We start from the raw sequence: 19,856 nt of genomic DNA, 5'->3' as shown, positions 1-19,856 counted from the left end.
AGAAAAAAGTCACAGATTTAAGTTCTAAGCACACTGCACATTTATACCTTTTAAGACACCCTCTGGCACCAAAACCCAGAAGAGGTAAGAGGCCCCAGAGTGCCTGGGTTCCCAATGCTCTGTGAAGTAGGCCCCTGTCACAACTTCCAACCCAGAGAAATCTGCTCTTGGGGAGGGCCTAGAGGAAAATATCATCTCTCAGCTTGAAGACCCCAGGACACTGAAGGGCAGCTAAGTGCAGCCAAACCAAGCAGGGCCATGTAGGCCTGGAATCCAGCCCTTGGGCCCACAGATGGTCAGCCAGCCAGGGGAGCAGGCGCACGACAAACTGCACACGGTGCTGCAGAAAGCATGGGGAGGCTCAAGGCGAGCCCTGAAGCAAAGAAATCAGGCCACTGCCATGTGTCAGGCCTGCAGCAGGGTTCCAGGATAGGCTCTGCATACCCAAGGGGCAAGGGGCCAGGGGCCTCTGGCAGCCCTGGACCCCAGGACAGGCTCTCACCCACAGCTTGGGGGTCACAGGCTGAAGTAGTCTGCAGCCAGGCGCCCGATGATGTCTGTGGTCCAGAGCACGTGTGCACGGCCTGAGGCCAATAGCAACTGGTGCAACTCGGCCTCCACACGGGCAAACTTCTCCTCATTGATGGAGGCTTCCAGGAGGACAGACGCAGGCGGGGGCCAGGGCAGGCCCTCATAGCAGTCCACGGGGAAAGGGTGCACCACTGTGCGCAGCTCAGCCTGCGCCACTGAGTCTCGCAGTAGCTCCCTGAGCCCTGCCACGGACAGCGGGTTGCCGTAGAGGCCGAGGTAGCGGAGGCTGGCACAACGAGTCAGCACAGGGAGTGTGGCCAGCAGCTGGGTATCAGCAAGCTGGCACTCGGTCAGCTCGAGGTGCAACAGTGTGGCTGCTGCTGCCTGCAGTAGACCCTGGAAGGGCTCCAGCTGGCTCCCAGACAGGTCATTGCCACTCAGGTCCAACTTCTTAAGGTGGACAGCATGGGAGGTCCGTGCCAGAAAACGCAGGTCCTCAGGCAGCAAGGCACAGAAGGCTAGCTCCAGGCTCTCCAGGGGGCTCTGCAGGGTGCTGGGGTGAGAACATAACGGGTCACAGATAGGCAGAGTCAGGGGAGGGTCTGCTGGAGAGGAAGGGAAAGGCAGGGCCATAGCAGGGTCCACTCACCTGAGCAGCTGGTCCAGCCGCCCTGAGAGGAGAGAGGAGCCCATGCTGAGCTCCCGCAGACAGGTGAAGTGGCCCATCTGGGCCAGAAAGTAGCGGAAGTTATCCTCATCATCCACGGAGAGCTGCCCAGAGTCCCTATGTATATAGTGCAGCCGCAGGCTGGCCAGGTGCTGGAAGCGGGCCACGTGTGCGATGATGACGGACAGGTCACGCAGGCCCAAGTTGTTGAAGGACAGGTCCATGCGGCACAAGCAGCTTGCATCCAGAAGCTGCAGCAGGGTCACGGTATCGCGCATAGGCAGGTCCTCAGCCCACAGGTCCCGACAGTAGAGCCGCAGCGGGCTGCCTACGCTGTTGCGGAGTCCCTCCCGCAAGAATGCATAGGAAGCCTGGGTCACCTGCAGGTCCGCACGCACCTCCAAAGGAACAGGGGCCAGGCCAGGCTCTGCAATCCCGCCCTGCTGCTGTGTGATGCACGTGCGGGCCACAGCTGCCGTGCAATCCCACATGCTCATGGTGCCAGGGTCCTGCTCCACGCCGTCATCCAGGAGGCCTGTCATATCCAGCACCCGCAGTGCATGCTTCCTGGGAGCATGGGTGAGCTGAGGCAGGAGACAAGGGGACAGAGCCCACACCCACTCCCAGCCACCTTGGGACAGAAGCAACATGCCTATTTCTGCACTGAGCTCTTGCACCACCTGGAACCTCTTGGGGGACCTACTCTGCATCCCCCCACCAGGCGTGAAGGTCCCTCCAGTGAGCCCATACCTGCAGAGGGGCTGCGTGCCAGCCTCAGTCTCCGGGGTATGGAGCTGGGCAGTCAGGCCCAGGATCACAGCTTGCATGCTCTCTGCGCTGGGCCGCTCCTGCAGCAGGGCCCGGCTGCAGTGGGCGCATTCCTGCAGCAGCTGCTGGAAGCTGAGCAGCGGGAAAGGCCAAGTGTGCACCAGCTCATGCAGCACTACCGTCGTCTTCTCCATGAAGGCCACTTTGAACAGCAAGGGGAAGAGCTCTCGCGGCAGCAGGGGCAGGGCCTGGCAGGCAGCCGGCTGGCACTGGAGCACCTGCCGTGTGCTCAGGAACACGAGGGTGTGCATGGCGCTGGGCCAGGCAGGAGGCCACCTGCAGGGAGGTGCCCTTCAGTGGGGAGGACAGACTGCAGTCCTACCCGATCCATGCTGGTGGTGGGAAAGCTCAACCTGCTGCTTGGCACAGAGCAGAGAACCATGGCTCTGACAAGCAAGTGCCAGATACTTCGCAACAGGTTGAAAAACGGAGAAAGGAGAAAAAGGCCACCCCTGTCCCGGCCCCTGAGCAGCACGGGGGCCTCTCTAGGGAGACAAAGCCACGAAGCAGCGTATGAACAGCAATGGCACCAGAGACGACCCGCCTGTGTAGGCATGCTTTTGATGGCTGCTCTCTGCAGGGCACCCATCTGTTTTTCAGGCCTTCCACTTATCAAGAGACCCTCCCCTTCTTAGGCATAGAAAAAAGCCAACCCCCACCCACCACCCCCACCCTGGCCAAGCACTAGAAGGATGAGATAATCCCAGGGGCTGGAAGGTGCATCACAGCACCCTCTCTCAGCCGCCTCACAAGCTCCCAGAGGCTGCCCTTGAATTCTGCACAGTGCAGCAAAGCGGAGTTGAAACCATAGATACAATTTAATAAACAGCAGGACAAGTAGAAAGCACCAGAACCCAGTGAACTCCGAGTCTGAAGAGCTAGAGTAACCCAAGCCCTCAACGTGTTCTAACTACTATCGTCCAGAAGCACTGTCAGGCGTGGAGACCCCTGGAGATTTACAAAGAAAGAATGCCTCACCCATCAGGGTCCTTGCCGCCTGTGTAAATGTCTCTCCTCCCTGGAGAACCATGATAAGAGAACAAGTAACAAACCCATGGGATTCAAAGACCCCAAACTAGGGGCCTTTTCTGAGATAGGTAGAGGCGGCTGTCAAAGGTATATCTAAGCTGACAAGGAGCACAAAAGAGATGCCTGAGGCCACAAGGTATGTGCATGACAGCTCTGCTGCTGACCTACTGTGTGCCAGGCACCTCATCCTCAAAACTGCCTCCGGACCACTTCCCTGAAACTGTTAGGAAACTAAGACCTGCTGCTGCTAAGTCACGTCAGTCATGTCCGACTCTTTGCGACCCCATAGACGGCAGCGCACCAGGCTCCTGTCCCTGGGATTCTTCAGGCAATAATACTGGAGTGGGTCGCCATTTCAAGGTCACAGCCCAGGTAACAAGCTTGGGAAGGGTGGCAGCCTGGCCCCAGAGCCCCAGCTCTTGCGGACCTCATACACAAATCCTAAGGGCGCTAGTTCGTGAGAAGCCTGGGACATCAACCCTCCGTCTCGCTCTGCCTGAGGATAAGTCTCGAGAGGACGATTCATACCTCGCTGTGAGATGACAGACCAACCGAGCACCTGTCACGAGAGAAAATAAAAGCAGCCAGTGTGGTCACTTAAAAAAAAAAAAAAAGAATTTGATAAGGATTCTGTTGAATCTGTTGACCAGTTTGGGGAACTCTTCACAATATTCAGTCCTCCAATTCATGCACATATTACATCTCACCTTTTCTTTATGTTTTTCAATTTATCCACCAATATTTTGAAGTGCACAGCTCTTGCACATATTTTATTAAATTCACCCCTAAATAATTCATATTTTATACTACTGTGAATGACATTTTTAAAATTTTACTTTCCAGTTGTTCATTGCTGATACATAAAGGTATCACTGAGATTTAAACTAACTTTATATTGAGGATCTTACTAAAATCACTGATTAGTTCTAGTGCCTTTTTGGAAATTCCTTGGGAATCATTTTCTATGTACACAAGCATGTGTCCTGAGAATAAAAAATAGTTTTACTTTTTCCCTTTCAATCTGTATAAATGAGTGTGTGTGTGTCTGTGTGTCTGTGTGTCTGTGTGTGTGTACTCTATTGCACTTGCTAGGATGTCCCATGTAAGGCTGCACAGATGTGGTGAGAGTGGTCATCCTTTGACCATTCCCAATCTCAGGGGGAAAAGTGTTCACTATTTCATCTTTAAGTATGGTCTTTTCTATAGGTTTTTTAAAATGTAAATTCTGTTTATCAGTTTGAGGAAGTTTAATCCTATTGCTGGTTTGCAGAGAGTTTTCAGCAACAGATGTTGTATTTAACCAAATACTTTTCCTGATTCTGTTAAAGTAATTGTATGCTCTTCTTGCTATTCTGTTAATATAAAGGTTTATGGTGGTTAACTTTTTAATGATAAACCAACCTTGCATTCCTGGTATTTGTTTTGTTGTTGTTGTTGTTGCTTTAGATTTGATTTTCTAAAATTTTTTCTTCTGATGTCTTTTTCTGATGTTGGTATCAGGGTAATTCTGACTTCATAAAATAAGTTGGACATGTTTTTTCTGTGCTTTCTGAAAGAACTTTCTATAGGATTGGTACTATTTCTACCTTAAATATTTATAGAATTCACCAGTAAAGTCATGAATGTCTAGATTGATTTTAATAGATAACTCAATTTCTTTATTCAATGTTTTATTTATTCTTGAGTTCATTTTGATAATCCATATCTTTCAAGGGATTTGTCATTTCATCTAAGTTACTGCATTCATTGGCATAAAGTTCTTCATAATAATTCCTTTTAAAAAATGCCTGTAGAATTCCTTTTCTCATGCATCATGATATTGGTACATTTTGTCTTCTTTCTTTCTTAATCAGTCTAGGTAAATGTCTATTAAATTTATTGATATTTTTCAAAAAGCAAACTTTTGGTTTTAATTATTTTTTCTGTGTATTTTATTTTCTGTTTTATTGATTTCCACTCTTCATTATTTCATGCTTTCTCCTTACTTTGGATTTAATTTGCTTATCTCGTTCTAGCCTTTTAAAATGGGAGTTTCAATTACTGACTTGAAAACATTTTGCTTTCCTAGGTTTTCCTGATAGCTCAGTTGGTAAAGAATCCTCCTGTAATGCAGGAGGCCCCAGTTTGATTCCTGGGTTGGGAAGATCTGCTGGAAAAGGGCTAGGCTACCCACTCCAGTATTCTTGGGCTTCCCATGTGGCTCAGCTGGTAAAGAATCCGCCTGCAATGTGGGAGACCTGGGTTCGACCCCTGGAGAAGGGAAAGGCTGCCCACTCCAGTATTCTGGCCTAGAGAATTCCATGGACTGTATAGTCCATGGGGTCACAAAGAGTCGGACACGACTGAGTGACTTTCACTGCTTAACATATTTCACATATGTTTCACATAAGTGAAATATATTTCACTTAACATAAGAATTTAAAGACATTCATTTGGGGACTTCACTGGTGGTCAGTGGTTAAAACCTCACCTTCCAATGCAGGGGATGTGGGTTCCATCACTGCTTGAGGAGTGAAGATCCCATGTGCCTTGTGGCCAAAAACCCAAAACATAAAACAGAAGCAATGTTTTAACATTCAATATAGGCTTTAAAATGGTCCACATTCGAAGAAGTCTTTTAAGAAGATAAAGGATATTCATTTTACTTTCTGCACTGATTTTACTCTACCTCACTAATTTTGATAAATCGTGTTTTCATTTTCATTTAACTTAAAATATTGAAATTTTTTTCATGATCCACGGGTTATCTAGAAGTGTTTAATTTCCAAAAAACCAGAAGCATTGCTTTGCCGACAAAGGTCTGTATAGTCAAAGCTGTGGTTTTTCCAGTAGTCATGCACGGATATGAGAGTTGCATCACAATGAAGGGGGAATGCTGAAGAATTGGTACTTTTGAACTGTGTTGTTGGAGGAGACTCTTGAGAGTCCCTTGGACCACAAGAAGATCAAACCAGTCAATCCTAAAGGAAATCAAACCTGAATATTCATTAGAAGGAGTAATGCTGAAGGTGAAGCTCCAATACTTTGGCCACTTGACACGAAGAACTGACTCTTTAGAAAAGACCTTGATGCTGGGAAAGATTGAAGGTGGGAGGAGAAGGGGGCAACAGAGGATGAGATGGTTGGATGGGTTCACCGACTCAATGGACGTGAGTTTGGGCAAGCTCCAGAAGATGGTGAAGGCCAGGGAAGCCTGGAGTGCTGCGTCCGTGGGGTGACAAATAGTCAAACACGACTGAGTGACTGAACAGCAACAACAACAATTTCCAAATACTTGGGGGTGTTCCCGAAATCATTCTGCTTTTGATTGCTGTGTATGTGTGTGCTCCGTTGTGTCCAGTTCTTTGCGATCTCATGGACTGTAGCCCACAAGTCTCCTCTGCCCATGGAATTTTCTAGGCAAGAATACTGGAATGAGTTTCCATTTCCTATTCCAGGAGATCTTCCCAACCCAGAGATTGAACCCCAGGCTCCAGCGTCTTCTCCATTGGCAGGTGGATTCTTCACCACTATGCCCCCTGAGAAGTCCCATTTTTGGTTGCTAGCATAATTCTATTGCGATTAGGGTACTGCTTTAACACTTTTTAAATTTATTGAGACTTGTTCTACAGTTTATCTCAGTAAATGTTCCAGCTGTCCTTGGGGAAAAAAATGTGTGTTCTGCTCTTACTGAACAGAATAAATGTCAACAGGTCCGACTGATTGATATTGTTAACAAGTCTCCTCCATCATTACTACTTTTTTTAAAACCAACACTAAAATGGGAGCATTGAAATCTCCCGCTATCATTGTGGATTATCTATTTCATTTTTTAAGTTCTGTCCATTTTGCTTCATGTATTTTCTAACTGCTACTACAAGGACCCAAATTTAGTGTGTAATTACAAGTGTCATTGTTGTATCTTCCTGCTGTACCAACCTTGTTGTCATTATGAATTATCCATCTTGGTCTCCAATAATTCTCTTTGACTTAAAACTTATTTTATCTAACATTAATAGAGTCACCACAGCTTTCTTATTCTGCTATATCAGCCAGCATGTGATTTTAAAACAACAATAAGAACCACTAAGAATGATGGAGAATATGCAATTTTCCTAAGGGATTTGACTTTGAGTCGTTATGGGAGAGCATTAGATGGTTTCTGTCCATTTGCTGCCTCTGCATCTCAGCATGGGCTTGGAGCAGAGAGGCTGAGGGGACCTGGCAGGAGAGATACAGCTGCAGACCTAGCTACCCCCACCCCTTCAGCAGGGTGGGCAGCTCAATCAGCCAGCTCACCTGCGTGTATGAGTGTGTATGAGTGTGTATGAGCTGCAACCGTGCCTAGGGCCCCTGTACTCACCTTCCAAATGTTCAGAGAACACTCTTGCCATACATTAATACATCAGGTGATGAAATGAGATCTTTCTTGATCTTGAGGGCATGTGGTTCAGTTGCTAAGTCATGGCCGACTCGTTTCGACGCCACGGACTGCAGCACGCCCGGCTCCTCTGTCCTTCACTATCTAAAGTTCAGCAACTTCAGCCAAGGATTTAGACACAGTTTGTGCTCAGACCCTTCCCCCTCACAGCCACTACACTTCCAGTTTCTCTGCCAAGTTCATGCTCTGCCCTTCTGTGAGTACTAATCCTGCCTCAGCAGACTCACAGCAAGCTCATTTCTACCTTTGAGCAGCCGGGTGACTTGCCGACACTCGGGCTTCAGGTTCCACATTTGTAAAGTCAGGCGTTGGGAGTAGAACCAGGTGACCCCCCCAGAGCCCTTCCAGGTCTGAGTAAACTCTAAATAAACATGTATGCCCTCAAGCATCACCAATCGAATGGACATGAACTTGAGCAAACTCGGGGAGATAGTGAAGGACAGAGCAGCCTGGAGTGCTGCAGTCCATGGGGTGGAAACGAGTCAGACACAACTTAGCAACTGAATGACATGCCTTCAAGATCAACAAAGATCTCATTTCATCACCTGATGTATTAAAGACCACCTGATCCTGCATGGTCTTATTTCTCACTTGCAGTCACTTCATTTCTCAGACCACTCATAGTCAAAATGCAGATTGCTTCAGTTACCCTCATGGATTAAGACCACTGAGGCGAAAGGAGGAGATTAGCCTGAAAGATCCTTTAGGTTCAAGTGCATAATCCAAATTCCTAGGATATTTTGTCGCTTCAACTGTACATGCTAGGTAGCGTTGGTCTGTTAATCTGCTAATTTGGGTCTCTGAGATTCAATAACCCCCACATATACTCTGAAAGAAATTCAGTCTTGAAATTCTTTAGGCTACTGTTTTTCTCATGGCCACTGGCTAGCTGACTTTATAAATAAACTGAGTAGTGTGTTCCCATCACTAACAATACAAATCCCAGGAACCGTATTAAGAAAAGCATCACTGCGGTACACTGGGCTTTTGTTATTTTTTTATAAGGAGTAAGGGCTTCTTTATTTCACCAGACTTCATTGTTGCGTTCAGTAGAACAGAATGAAAATAGCTTTCTGTGGTTCTGCTGAAGATCACTGTTTATAAACAAACATACCTGGAGGCAAATGATTCTGAGTGCTTCGGGCTTGTTTGATAATTTATTTGTAGTGTTTGTGTATGTCAGGGACTCGTAACTCAAAAATTCCAAAACAATTCAGAAGGCCACCCACCCAGTCTTCTCAAATGAGTTGAAATGACCTTTATTTGGTAGTGCGCTGAAGGCAGAATTACGCTCGTTTCTTGGGTTGGGAAAGAGTGGATCGGACTGAGGGGACTGAGGCTTGCCTCCTCCTTAGCAGGCTCTCTCAGGGAGAGAATTTTTGATTCCAAGTTTTGTAAACTTTGTTGATAAGTGTAAAAATATCACAGTAGGCTCCAACAGGTAGCACATGAGCTTTAAAAAAGCTCAGGGCCGACAGGTGATTGGGGGGAAGGTTTAATATTCAATTCAAGTCAATTTTTTGCAAGTGATAATGCATTTTGACACCTTTTCTTTTTAAAAAACTTTTTATTTAGTATTGGGGTACAGCCAATTAGCAATGTTGTGGTAGGTTCAGGTAAACAACCGAGGGGCTCAGCCATACATGTACATGGATCCCCTCTCCCCCCAAGCCCCCTCTCCTGTCCAGCCTGCCACATGACATTGAGCAGAGTTCCACGTGTTTGCTATACAATGAGTGCTTATTGGTTATCCATTTAAAATATATCAGTGTGTACACGACCTTCCTAAGCTCCCTAATTATCTCTTCCCCCCAACAACTATAAGTTCATTTTCTAAGTCTGTGAGTCTCTTTCTATTTTGTAAGTAAGTTCATTTGTATCATTTCTTTTTAGATTCCACATGTAAAGTATGTCATATGCTATTTCCCCTTCTCTGTCTCACTTAACTTCAGACAGTATGACCCCTCTCTAGGTTCATCCATGTGCTGCAAATGGCATTATTTTCATACCTTTTCTGACTTAGCCAATAGTTTAGGCCCATAGCTCTTTACTGGGGATATAATTCCTACAAAATAATTTATTAGCCCTAACCATGAGCATGTTGTTTTATATTGCAAAAGTTTGTAGTATTACAAGGGCAGACCAGTACCACCAGATATCACTAAAAAGAAAGAGGAAAAGCTATATATAATGACCTGGGGATTGATAGAATTTTAAAAGACAAAAGCGATTTGCAGAACAATACATATAGCATGATCCCATTTTACTTTTTTTTTTTTTTTTAAAGTGTATATGTCTGTATTCATATCCTTTCAGAAAAAAATAGCTAGGAGGGTGCACGCCAAACTATCATCAGCAGTTATCTCTCAGGGAGATAACTAGAGGGACTAGCAAGGGCTTTCTACTTCACAGATCAAGTGTGAGGTGGTGATGATTTTTTTTTCTCAGGGTGTTCAAATTAAAGAAAAAAATCTTCCAGAAGAAGAAAAACAATAGGAAGAGAGGAGGGAGTCTTGAGCCTAAAGCGCCTGCTGTATCAAGGAGATTAAAGGATGCCCCAGCTGAGGAGAGGAGGGTGTGGAGCCGGAGGTTCATCTGGACCACATGGGTGTGAGGGGCACAACTCGGAAGGCAGAGGAGCTGGGGACAGCGTCACCAAGATGTAACCGGGGTTTCTCAGCCTCAGTCCCGTTGGCCCTGGGGCTGGATCGTTCTGTCCTGTGCATCGTTCTGTCCTGTGCATCGTTAGGAGGCTTAGCAGCAACCAGTAGCTGCCAGTAGCACCGCCAACCCACTGAGATGACCCAAAGCATCTCCAGACACAGCCAAGTGTTCCCTGGGAGGCAGGCCGTTCTCTCTCAAGAATGACTAGTATAAAACGGTAAATGCTGGAGAGGGTGTGGAGAGAAGGGAACCCTCCTACACGGCCGGCGGAGGTGTGACTTGGTACAGCCACTATGGAGAACAGTATGGAGCTTCCCTAAAAAGCTAAAAATAGACCTACCATATGACCCTGCAATCCCAGTCCTAGGCATATATCCAAAGAACAACATGATCCGTAAGGATACACGCACCCCAATGTTCATTGCAGCACTGTATACAGTAGCCAACATGGAAGCAACCTAAATATCCATCGACAGAGGAACGGAAAGGAAGATGTGGTACGTATATACAGTGGAATATTACTCAGCCATTAAAAAGGATGAAATAGTGCCATCGGCAGCAACATGGATGGACCTAGAAAGTGTCATCCTGAGTGAAGTAAGTCAGACAGAGAAGGAGAAATATCATATGACATCCCTTATGTGTGGAATCTAAAAAGAAATGATACAATTGAATTTACTTACAAAACAGAAAGAGACTCACAGACTCAGGAAACAAACTTACGGTTGCTGGGAGTGAAGAGATGGTGAGGGAGTTTGGGAAGGTCATGCATGTGCTTGTGTGCTAAGTCACCTCAGTCCTGTCTGACTCTTTGCGACCCCATGGACTCCATGGCTCCCCTGTCCATGGGATTCTTCAGACAAGAATACTGGGTTGGGTTGCCATGCCCTTCTCTAGGGGATCTTCCCAACCCAGGGATCAAACCCAGGTCTCCTGTAGCTCCTGCATTGCAGGTGGATTCTGCACTGAGCCACCAGGGAAGCCCCAGGAAGGTCTTGTGCACACTGCTATATTCAAAATGGATAACCCACGAGAATCTACTGCATAGCACGTGTCGTGTGCCAGCCTGGATGGGAGGGGAGTTTGGGGGAGAATGGATACATGTATATGTAGGCTGAGTCCCATCACTGATCACCTGAAACTTTCACAACATTGTTCATAGGCTATACTCCAATGCCAAATAAAACATTTTTAAAAAACTGAATTCATGGACAAGATCTTCCAACAGAGTTTAAAGAAGATCTGAATTAAAAAAAAAAAAAAGAATTAGTGGTGTAGGTGATATAAATGATGGGGCAGGACGTGGGGAGAGAAGCTGAGAGTCAGAAGTGGCAGTCTGGGCTCCATCCACACACCATCTCTGGAGCTTGATGAGAGCACTCAGGATAAGACAGCACGGAGGCCAAGGAGCGCCTCAGGTGCGTGAACATTGGAGAAGCAAATTCAAAAGGTGTAACAGTTTAAGCAGAATAAGCCAGAGAAGAAATACCAGAGAGTCAAACAGAAGCAGAAGAGTGTAGTCCCTGAAAGCTAAGTTGAAGGTGGGGGACACAGAACTGTCAGTGTTGTCAGGATGGTGTCATGGGCTGGATGATGCTGAAGCCCTAACTTAAGGAGATAAAGTTAAGTGCAGTGGTAAGGGTGGGCCCCTAAGCCAGTAGGACTGGTGCCCTTCTAAGAAGAGAAAGAAGGACTTCCCTGGTGGTCCAGTGGCTAAGACTCCAGGTTCCCCATGCAGGGGGCCCCTGCGCGATCCCTGAGCGGGGAACTAGATCCCACATGCCTCAACTAAAGACTCCAGGCACCAAAACCAGTACCTGGTGCAGCCAAATAAGTAAATCAATATTTTTAAAAACAAGAGAAAGATACACAAAGAATGTGCATGTACAAAGGAAAGGCCATGTGAGGACACAGGGAGATAGATGGTGACCATCTACAAACCAGGGAGAGAGGTCTCACCGGAAACCAAACCTGCCACCACCTTGATCTTGAACATCCAGCCTCCAGCACTGCGTGGGAACCAGCATCTGCTGTGGAAGGCCCCAGGCCGTGGTGTTCTGTTATGGCAGCCCAAGCTAAATCAGTGGGGGTTCAAACATCAGGAGGTTGCCAGGGTTCTAAAGGAGAAAACTGTCCAGGAGCTGAGGAGTAGAAGTCAGGTCATCATCAGGACAGAGGATCAGAGGTCAGAGAGAGGGCACACGAGGGAAGCTCAACAAGGCTGTGAAAAGAGAAGGAAGACAGAAGTCTGCAGCCATCAGCAGAGAGGTGGGGCAAAGGGAAGATTTTTTTCTTAGAATCAGAAAGACTTCATTTAGCTAAAGAATCCACCTGCAATGCAGGAGATGCAGGAGACACAAGTTTGATCCCTGGGTTGGGAAGATCCCCTGGAGAAAGGCATGGAACAAACTCCGGTGTTCTTGCCTGGAGAATCCCATGGATAGAGGAACCTGGGGGGTTGTAGTCCATGGGGCCGCAAAGAGTTGGATGTGACTGAGCGACTCACAGTTCAGTGAGACAACTGTTCAAGCTCCCAATCTACTGGCAATGTACACTTGTAGCCCCAATATCTGTTTCCTATTATTCTGAATATCTTCACCGAAAAAGTAAGAGAGTTCCAGAAAAACATCTATTTCTGCTTTATTGACTATGCCAAAGCCTTTGGCTGTGTGGATCACAATAAACTGTGGAAAATTCTGAAAGAGATGGGCATACCAGACCACCTGACCTGCCTCTTGAAAAACCTGTATGCAGGTCAGGAAGCAACAGTGAGAACTGGACATGGACAACAGACTGGTTCCAAATAGGAAAAGGAATACGTCAAGGCTGTATATTGTCACCCTGCTTATTTAACTTATATGCGGAGTACATCACGAGAAACGCTGGGCTGGAAGAAGCACAAACTGGAATCAAGATTGCTGGGAGAAATATCAATAACCTCAGATATGCAGATGACATCACCCTTATGGCAGAAAGTGAAGAACTGAAGAGCCTCTTGATGAAAGTGAAGGAGAGTAAAAAAGTTGGCTTAAAGCTCAACATTCAGAAAACTAAGATCATGGCATCCGGTCCCATCACTTCATGGCAAATAAATGGGGAAATAGTGGAAACAGTGGCTGACTTAATTTAGGGGGGCTGCAAAATCACTATAGATGGTGACTGCAGCCGTGAAATTTAAAGAGGTTTACTCCTTGGAAGGAAAGTTATGACCAACCTAGACAGCATATTAAAAAGCAGAGACATTACTTTGCCAACAAAGGTCCGTCTGGTCAAGGCTATGGTTTTTCTAGTAGTCATATATGGATGTGAGACTTGGATTATAAAGAAAGCTGAGTGCAGAAGAACTGATGCTTTTGAACTGTGGTGTTGGAGAAGACTCTTGAGAGTCCCTTGGACTTCAAGGAGATCCAACTAGTCCATCCTAAAGGAGATCAGTCCTGGGTGTTCATTGGAAGGACTGATGCTGAAGCTGAAACTCCAATACTTTGGCCACCTCATGTGAAGAGCTGACTCATTTGAAAAGACCCTGATACTGGGAAAGATTGAGGGCAGGAGGAGAAGGGGACAACAGATGGTTGGATGGCATCACCGATTCAATGGACATGAGTTTGAGTAAGCTCCAGGAGTTAGACAGGGAGGCCTGTCGTGCTGCAGTTCATGGAATTGCAAAGAGTCAGACACAACTGAGCGACTGAACTAAGCTGAACTGAATATCTTCAAAATTGCCTTCTGATTATAACTGTGACATATATATAATATTTATATCACATTATATATCTGATATGTGCATATTTTTTGTTGTTTTTTAGTCGCCAAGTCGTGTCCGACTCTTTACATAAATTTTGATGTACATCAGTTCTTATACCATTCCACTTTTACCCTGGTTATGAATCAGACAGTTCTGAGAAGGCATCACTACACCATTCTTTTTTTTGCAGTTTCATCTTTAAAAACGATTCTCCACCCTTCATGCTGCAGATCCTCAGATTGCCTATCAGAAAGAAACCTGCCGTTTAAAAAAAAAAAATGTTCTCGCCTGAACGGCTCCCTCACTGATTTATTCCCTGCATTTCCTTTTCACGGTTTTTAATTAAATTTTCAACGTGGTCTTGAATTAGAACCCTATCTATAAAAACCAAAACTTTTAACAGAATGTTTAGGGCATCTAAATCACCTTGGTGAATTTCTGATCACCTGGAACTGTTTGAAACAGAACATCCACTCTGCAGATGAATGAGGTTGAATGGTATTCTCTGTCCCCGTCCTAAGGAGCACTGCCCATCGGCCCATCACCCCACGCAGCCTAACACCCACTGGAGGGGCTGTTATCATACCAGGCCGGGAAACACACTGCCTGGGCAGCCAAGGGAGTTACAGACACACACACACACACTCACACACACACACAGACACACACAGACACACAGAGACACACACACACAGACACAGACACACCCCTGGTAAAGGTTACAGACACACACACACACACACACAGACACTCACACACACACACACAGACACACACACACACACACACCTGGTAAAAGTTACAGACACACACACACAGACACACACACTCACACACACACACACACACACACCCCTGGTAAAAGTTACAGACACACACACACTCACACACACACACACACTCACACACACACACACACCCCTGGTAAAAGTTACAGACACACACACACACACAGACACACACACTCAAACACACACACACCCCCATGGTAAAAGTTACACACACACACACACACACACACACACACCCCTGGTAAAAGTTACAGACACACACACACACACTCACACACACACACACACACTCACACACTCACACACACACACACTCACACACACACACAGACACACAGACACCCCCTGGTAAAAGTCCCCAGGATTCAGAACTTGGTGGGAGGACCAGACAGATCCATAGAGCAGAAGCAGGAGGAGTGTGCACTGGCGAGGATTTTGCTGCTTGTTTTGGTTTGGTTTTGGCCTTTCCCCTTGCCCTCACTGCCCCCCCCACACAGCTGAGTCCCCCCAGAGTTTCAGCGAGAACAGGAATTCTGGCTACTCTACTGCCTGTTTACGCTCAGATTTCCGCCACATGCTGAGAGCCTCACACGTTCTTTCCTGCTCTTCCCTCTAAGGGACAGCTTTACACCCGGGGTCCTCCTGGCTCTTGAACCAGAGTCGTTAGCAGCAAGAACACAGTGTCAGTGGGAGGGAGAAGGGTGAAGCCTGGGGGTCCCTGAGCCACACCCTTGCCTCTGGCAGTCTCTAGGGTTCAAGGGATCTCATCCCAAAGACCTCAAGTATTTTTTGCATCCATCTCTCATGTATTTTTTCAAATCAGTGTTTTCATCTTCTTCAGCTACGTACCCAGGAGTGGAATTGCTGGTGGTTTTGTACTCAGTGTTTGAGGAACCTCCATACAGTTTTCAAAGCGGCCGCACAAATTCACAATCCCATCAACAGCCTAGGAGGGTTTGCTTTCCTCACATCCTCTGCATCATTTGTTATTTGTTGACTCTGTGATGATGGCCGTTCTGACTGGTGTGAGGTGAGACCTCATTGTGGTTTTGATTTGCATTTCTCTGATGATATGCGATGTTGAACATATTTTCATGTACCTGTTGGCCATCTGTATGTCTTCTTTGGAAAAATGTCTATGCAGATCTTCTGCCTAGTTTTTATCTGGGTTGTTTGGTTTTTTTAATGTTGAGTTTTATGAGCTGTTTATATACTTTGGCTATTAACCCCTTATTGGTCATATCATTTTCAAGTGTTTTCTCCCATTTGGTAGGCTGTCTTTTCATTATGTTAGTGCCTTCCTTTGCCGTGCAAAAGCTTTTCAGTTTATTTGTGTGTGTGTGTGTGTGTTGGGTTGGGTTTTTTTCCATTTATTTTTATTAGTTGAAAGCTAATTACTTTACAATATTGTAGTGGTTTTTGCCATACATTGACATGAATCAACCATGGATTTACATGTGTTCCCCATCCCGATCCCCCCTCCCACCTCCCTCCCCATCCCATCCCTCTGGGTCTTCCCAGTGCACCAGGCCCGAGCACTTTTCTCATGCATCCAACCTGGGCTGGTGGTCTGTTTCACCCTTGATAGTATATTTGTTTCAATGCTGTTCTCTCAGAACATCCCACCCTCTCCTTCTCCCACAGAGTCCAAAAGTCTGTTCTGTACATCTGTGTCTCTTTTTCTGTTTTGCATATAGGGTTATCATTACCATCTTTTTAAATTCCATATATATGCGTTAGTATACTGTATTTGTCTTTATTTTTATGGCTTACTCACTCTGTATAATGGGCTCCAGTTTCATCCATCTCATTAGAACTGATTCAAATGAATTCTTTTTAATGGCTGAGTAATATTCCATGGTGTATATGTACCACAGCTTCCTTATCCAATCGTCTGCTGATGGGCATCTAGGTTGAAAAGCTTTTCAGTTTAAGTTTGATTTGTTTGGTGGCTCAGACCGTAAAGAATCTGCCTGCAATGCAGGAGATACAGGTTTGATCCCTGGGTTGGGAAGATCCCCTGGAAAAGGGAATGGCAATCCACTCCAGTGTTTCTGCCTGGAGAATTCCATGGACAGAGGAGCCTGACGGGCTACAGTGTATAGGGTCACAAAGAGTCGGACTCAACTGAGTGACTAAGCATGCATGCATGCCTGACATGGACCTCTCATTGGGAACTTACCTGCCTTCATGGGGACCAGGTTCTCTCCCCCTAGAGTAGGACCTCATCCTTAGTAGGTGCCAGTGAGAGTTGAGCCAGGAGATGAGAGCACAGAGGCTGATATTTTTCCAACTAGAACAAAACTTTGTGAGTATCTTGGGTTGACCTTAATTCTTTTTTATTATAATACTACTCAAATATGTGCAAACATAAATTAGGCAGAATTTCCTTATGGTTATAGCTCTTCTACATCTGTAAAAACCGAAACAAATTTAAAGATTACATACAAACCAAAGCAAAAAGTTGTAAAAGTCCAATTAAAAGCATGAGTTTAATGTGACAGATGATGTTTCTGCACTAGAATTAAACCGCCTCTCACCCTCTCCTTGGGGTGCTGCTGGGTGGGCAGGGTTGGGTGTTCCAGGGTCTCAACTCCCCAGTGTCTGCCTCTGATGCCCCCTACCTCCCTCTGTGGCAGGAACTTTTCCCAGTTCACCTCCTGGGGACCCTGCACCTGCCTGGCATGACTTCATCCGGGCTTCACCTGGTGAGGGGCATTCTTAACATGCGCTGTCCTCTGCTCACGGTTGACCTGACTCCAACTCCATCCTCCCCACAGTTACCAGGCTGGGCACGACACCTGGTTCCATGGCGAGGTTCCATACTATGCTGACATGGATTTTAGGACAGTATTGTCAGAATAAAAGAACAAAAATTTCTAGTTATCATTGGCACTTAGAAGAATCCCTAGAATATGACCTTGAACTGCAGGCTGAGAAACCCTAGGATGGTGGTGACAGAAATGGGGCTTGAGAGACCAGGTTTGCAAATGGCCGTTTAAAGCTGGTGGGCTTTGGGCAAGTCTTTTTAACCTTTCTAAGTCTCAGTTTTTCTGTCTGAAAATTGGGAGCAATAAGAGTATCTGCCTCGCAAAGTTGATGAGTCATGTGAGATGAGCTAATGAATTAGGGCTCTCTACTGGGTTGACAAGTGTCCCCCTAAAATTCAGGCCCATTCAGAACCGTTGAACATTGTTTGGAAGTAAGGTCTTTGCAGATGTAATTGATTTGAGATGAAGTCACACTGTATAAGGGTGGGCCTATTCAGTGCCTGGTGCCCTTTATAAGAAGTGGGCAATTTGGATACAGAGGTAGAGTCAGGGTGGAGGTGGGGAGACACCTGGGATGACAGAGGCAAAGATTGCAGTGATGTTTCTACAACACAAAAAGTGCCGGGGATTGCTGGCAACTTCAGGAAGCTAGAAGAGAGGCATGGTACAGATTCTCCCCTCAGAGACGTCAAAAAGGATACAACCATACTAACACCTTCGTTTTGGACTTCGGCCTCCAGAACCGTGAGACAGCAAACTCACACTGTCTTAACGCCATCCATTGGGTGACCCTTCATTAAACCATACTAACACCTTTGTTTTGGACCTCAGCCTCCAGAATGTGAGACACCAAACTTACACTGTCTTATGCCGTCCATTGGGTGACCCTTCATTAAACCATACTAACACCTTTGTTTTGGACTTCAGCCTCCAGAACTGTGAGACAACAAACTCACACTGTCTTATGCCATCTATTGGGTGACCCTTCATTAAACCATACTAACACCTTTGTTTTGGACCTCAGCCTCCAGAACTGTGAGACACCAAACTTACACTGTCTTATGCCATCCATTGGGTGACCCTTCATTAAACCATACTAACACCTTTGTTTTGGACTTCGGCCTCCAGAACTGTGAGACAACAAACTCACACTGTCTTATGCCATCCTTTGGGTGACACTTCATTACTGCACCCTTTGGAAGCTAATAAATATACAGCAATGTTTGACAAATGCCGTAAACAATATATGGTAGCTTGTCATTAGCAGATGAGAATTCCAGGCACTTAAAGAAGTGAAAGATGGTTTACAAATGCAAGTTTCTTTTTTTTTAACTTTGGTTTATTTATTTATTTGGCTGCACTGAGTCTTGGTTGCAGCCCTCGGGATCTTCATCGCAGTGCTTAGACTTGGTAGTTGGGGTGCACGGGCTCAGTTGCCCTGCGGCATGTGGAATCTTAGTTCCCCCACCAAGGATCAAACCCGCACCTCCTGCATTGTGAGGCGGATTTTAACCACTAGACCACCAGGGAAGTCCCCAAACCCAAGTTTCTATTCTCATCTCCGCCTTCGGTTTCAGCCCACGGGTTTAGCCCCCATGTGAAGCATGTATCATCATCAATATTCAGTACAGTGCCGCACTTTTCATTTTACAAAGCTACAGGTTTTTTCAGCTAATTCTCACCATGACACTATGGAGTAGATAAAATTAACAATTTTTGCACATTGGCCAAGGAATCTTTTAGAGCTAATTGGCTAAATGCAATGTGGTTTCCCAGATTAGATCCTGGAAGAGAAAAAGGATGTTAGTGGGAAAACCGGCAAAATTCAATTACAGTCAGTGACTTGGTTTATAGTAATGCACCAGTGACAGTTTCTTAATTTTGACAAATGCAGCATGTTTATGTAAGATGTTGTCAATTTATGGAATCTGGGTGAGTGGTATATAGAAACTCTCTATCTCTGCAACTTGTCTTTAAATCTCAAATTATACAAAGTTAAAAGTTGAGTTTTAAACCCAATATATTGGAGATACTCTCAAGCTGATTTGAATATTACATTGACTGTCACTGAGCAACCCTAGCAGATAAAAAAAAAATCTGACAAAGTTGTGACCTTCATCTCTGTATCCATATTTTTTTTCTTTTAAAAACGATGTCTCCATTATTAAAACTCCATACAGAAAATTTGGAAGATACATAAAATTGAAAGAAGGAAAGAAATCTCACCATGATCTTGTCACTGAAAAGCACTCCCCCATGAATGTTTTGTTCTGTCCTTCCTCATCTTTTTGGTTTGAGCTTTAGGTGCTTGCAAACCCCCTGGTCACCCTCCACCCACCTGGGCAGGTGTATGTTCTTGAGAGAAACTCAATCATGGGTGGAGGAGACTTTAAAACTCACAGCCATG

General features: G+C 45.8%; 1 protein-coding gene across 1 annotated transcript; it reads right to left on the bottom strand.

The window, feature by feature from the left end:
• Positions 1–516: 516 nt before the first annotated feature.
• Positions 517–2,277, bottom strand: LOC136158360 (leucine-rich repeat-containing protein 14-like). Its single transcript, XM_065920152.1, has 3 exons — positions 1,949–2,277; positions 1,181–1,765; positions 517–1,084 (listed from the first exon to the last, which is right to left on the bottom strand). The coding sequence occupies exons 1-3, from the start codon at positions 2,275–2,277 to the stop codon at positions 517–519; spliced, it is 1,482 nt and encodes a 493-aa protein (XP_065776224.1).
• Between the last annotated feature and the right edge of the window lie 17,579 nt (positions 2,278–19,856).

This window comes from Muntiacus reevesi, chromosome 2 (genome assembly GCF_963930625.1).
Source record: "Muntiacus reevesi chromosome 2, mMunRee1.1, whole genome shotgun sequence".
Taxonomy (NCBI): Eukaryota; Metazoa; Chordata; class Mammalia; order Artiodactyla; family Cervidae; genus Muntiacus; species Muntiacus reevesi.
This window is presented reverse-complemented; position numbering and strand designations above follow the sequence as displayed.

Excerpts from the sequence above, each read along its gene's own strand:
- LOC136158360 (XM_065920152.1), bottom strand. The coding sequence starts at position 2,277 with ATGCACACCCTCGTGTTCCTGAGCACACGGCAGGTGCTCCAGTGCCAG. Across the intron at positions 1,766-1,948 it reads GGCACGCAGCCCCTCTGCAG|GAAGCATGCACTGCGGGTGC; the intron begins GTATGGGCTCAC and ends CCATGCTCCCAG. Across the intron at positions 1,085-1,180 it reads CGGCTGGACCAGCTGCTCAG|CACCCTGCAGAGCCCCCTGG; the intron begins GTGAGTGGACCC and ends TTCTCACCCCAG.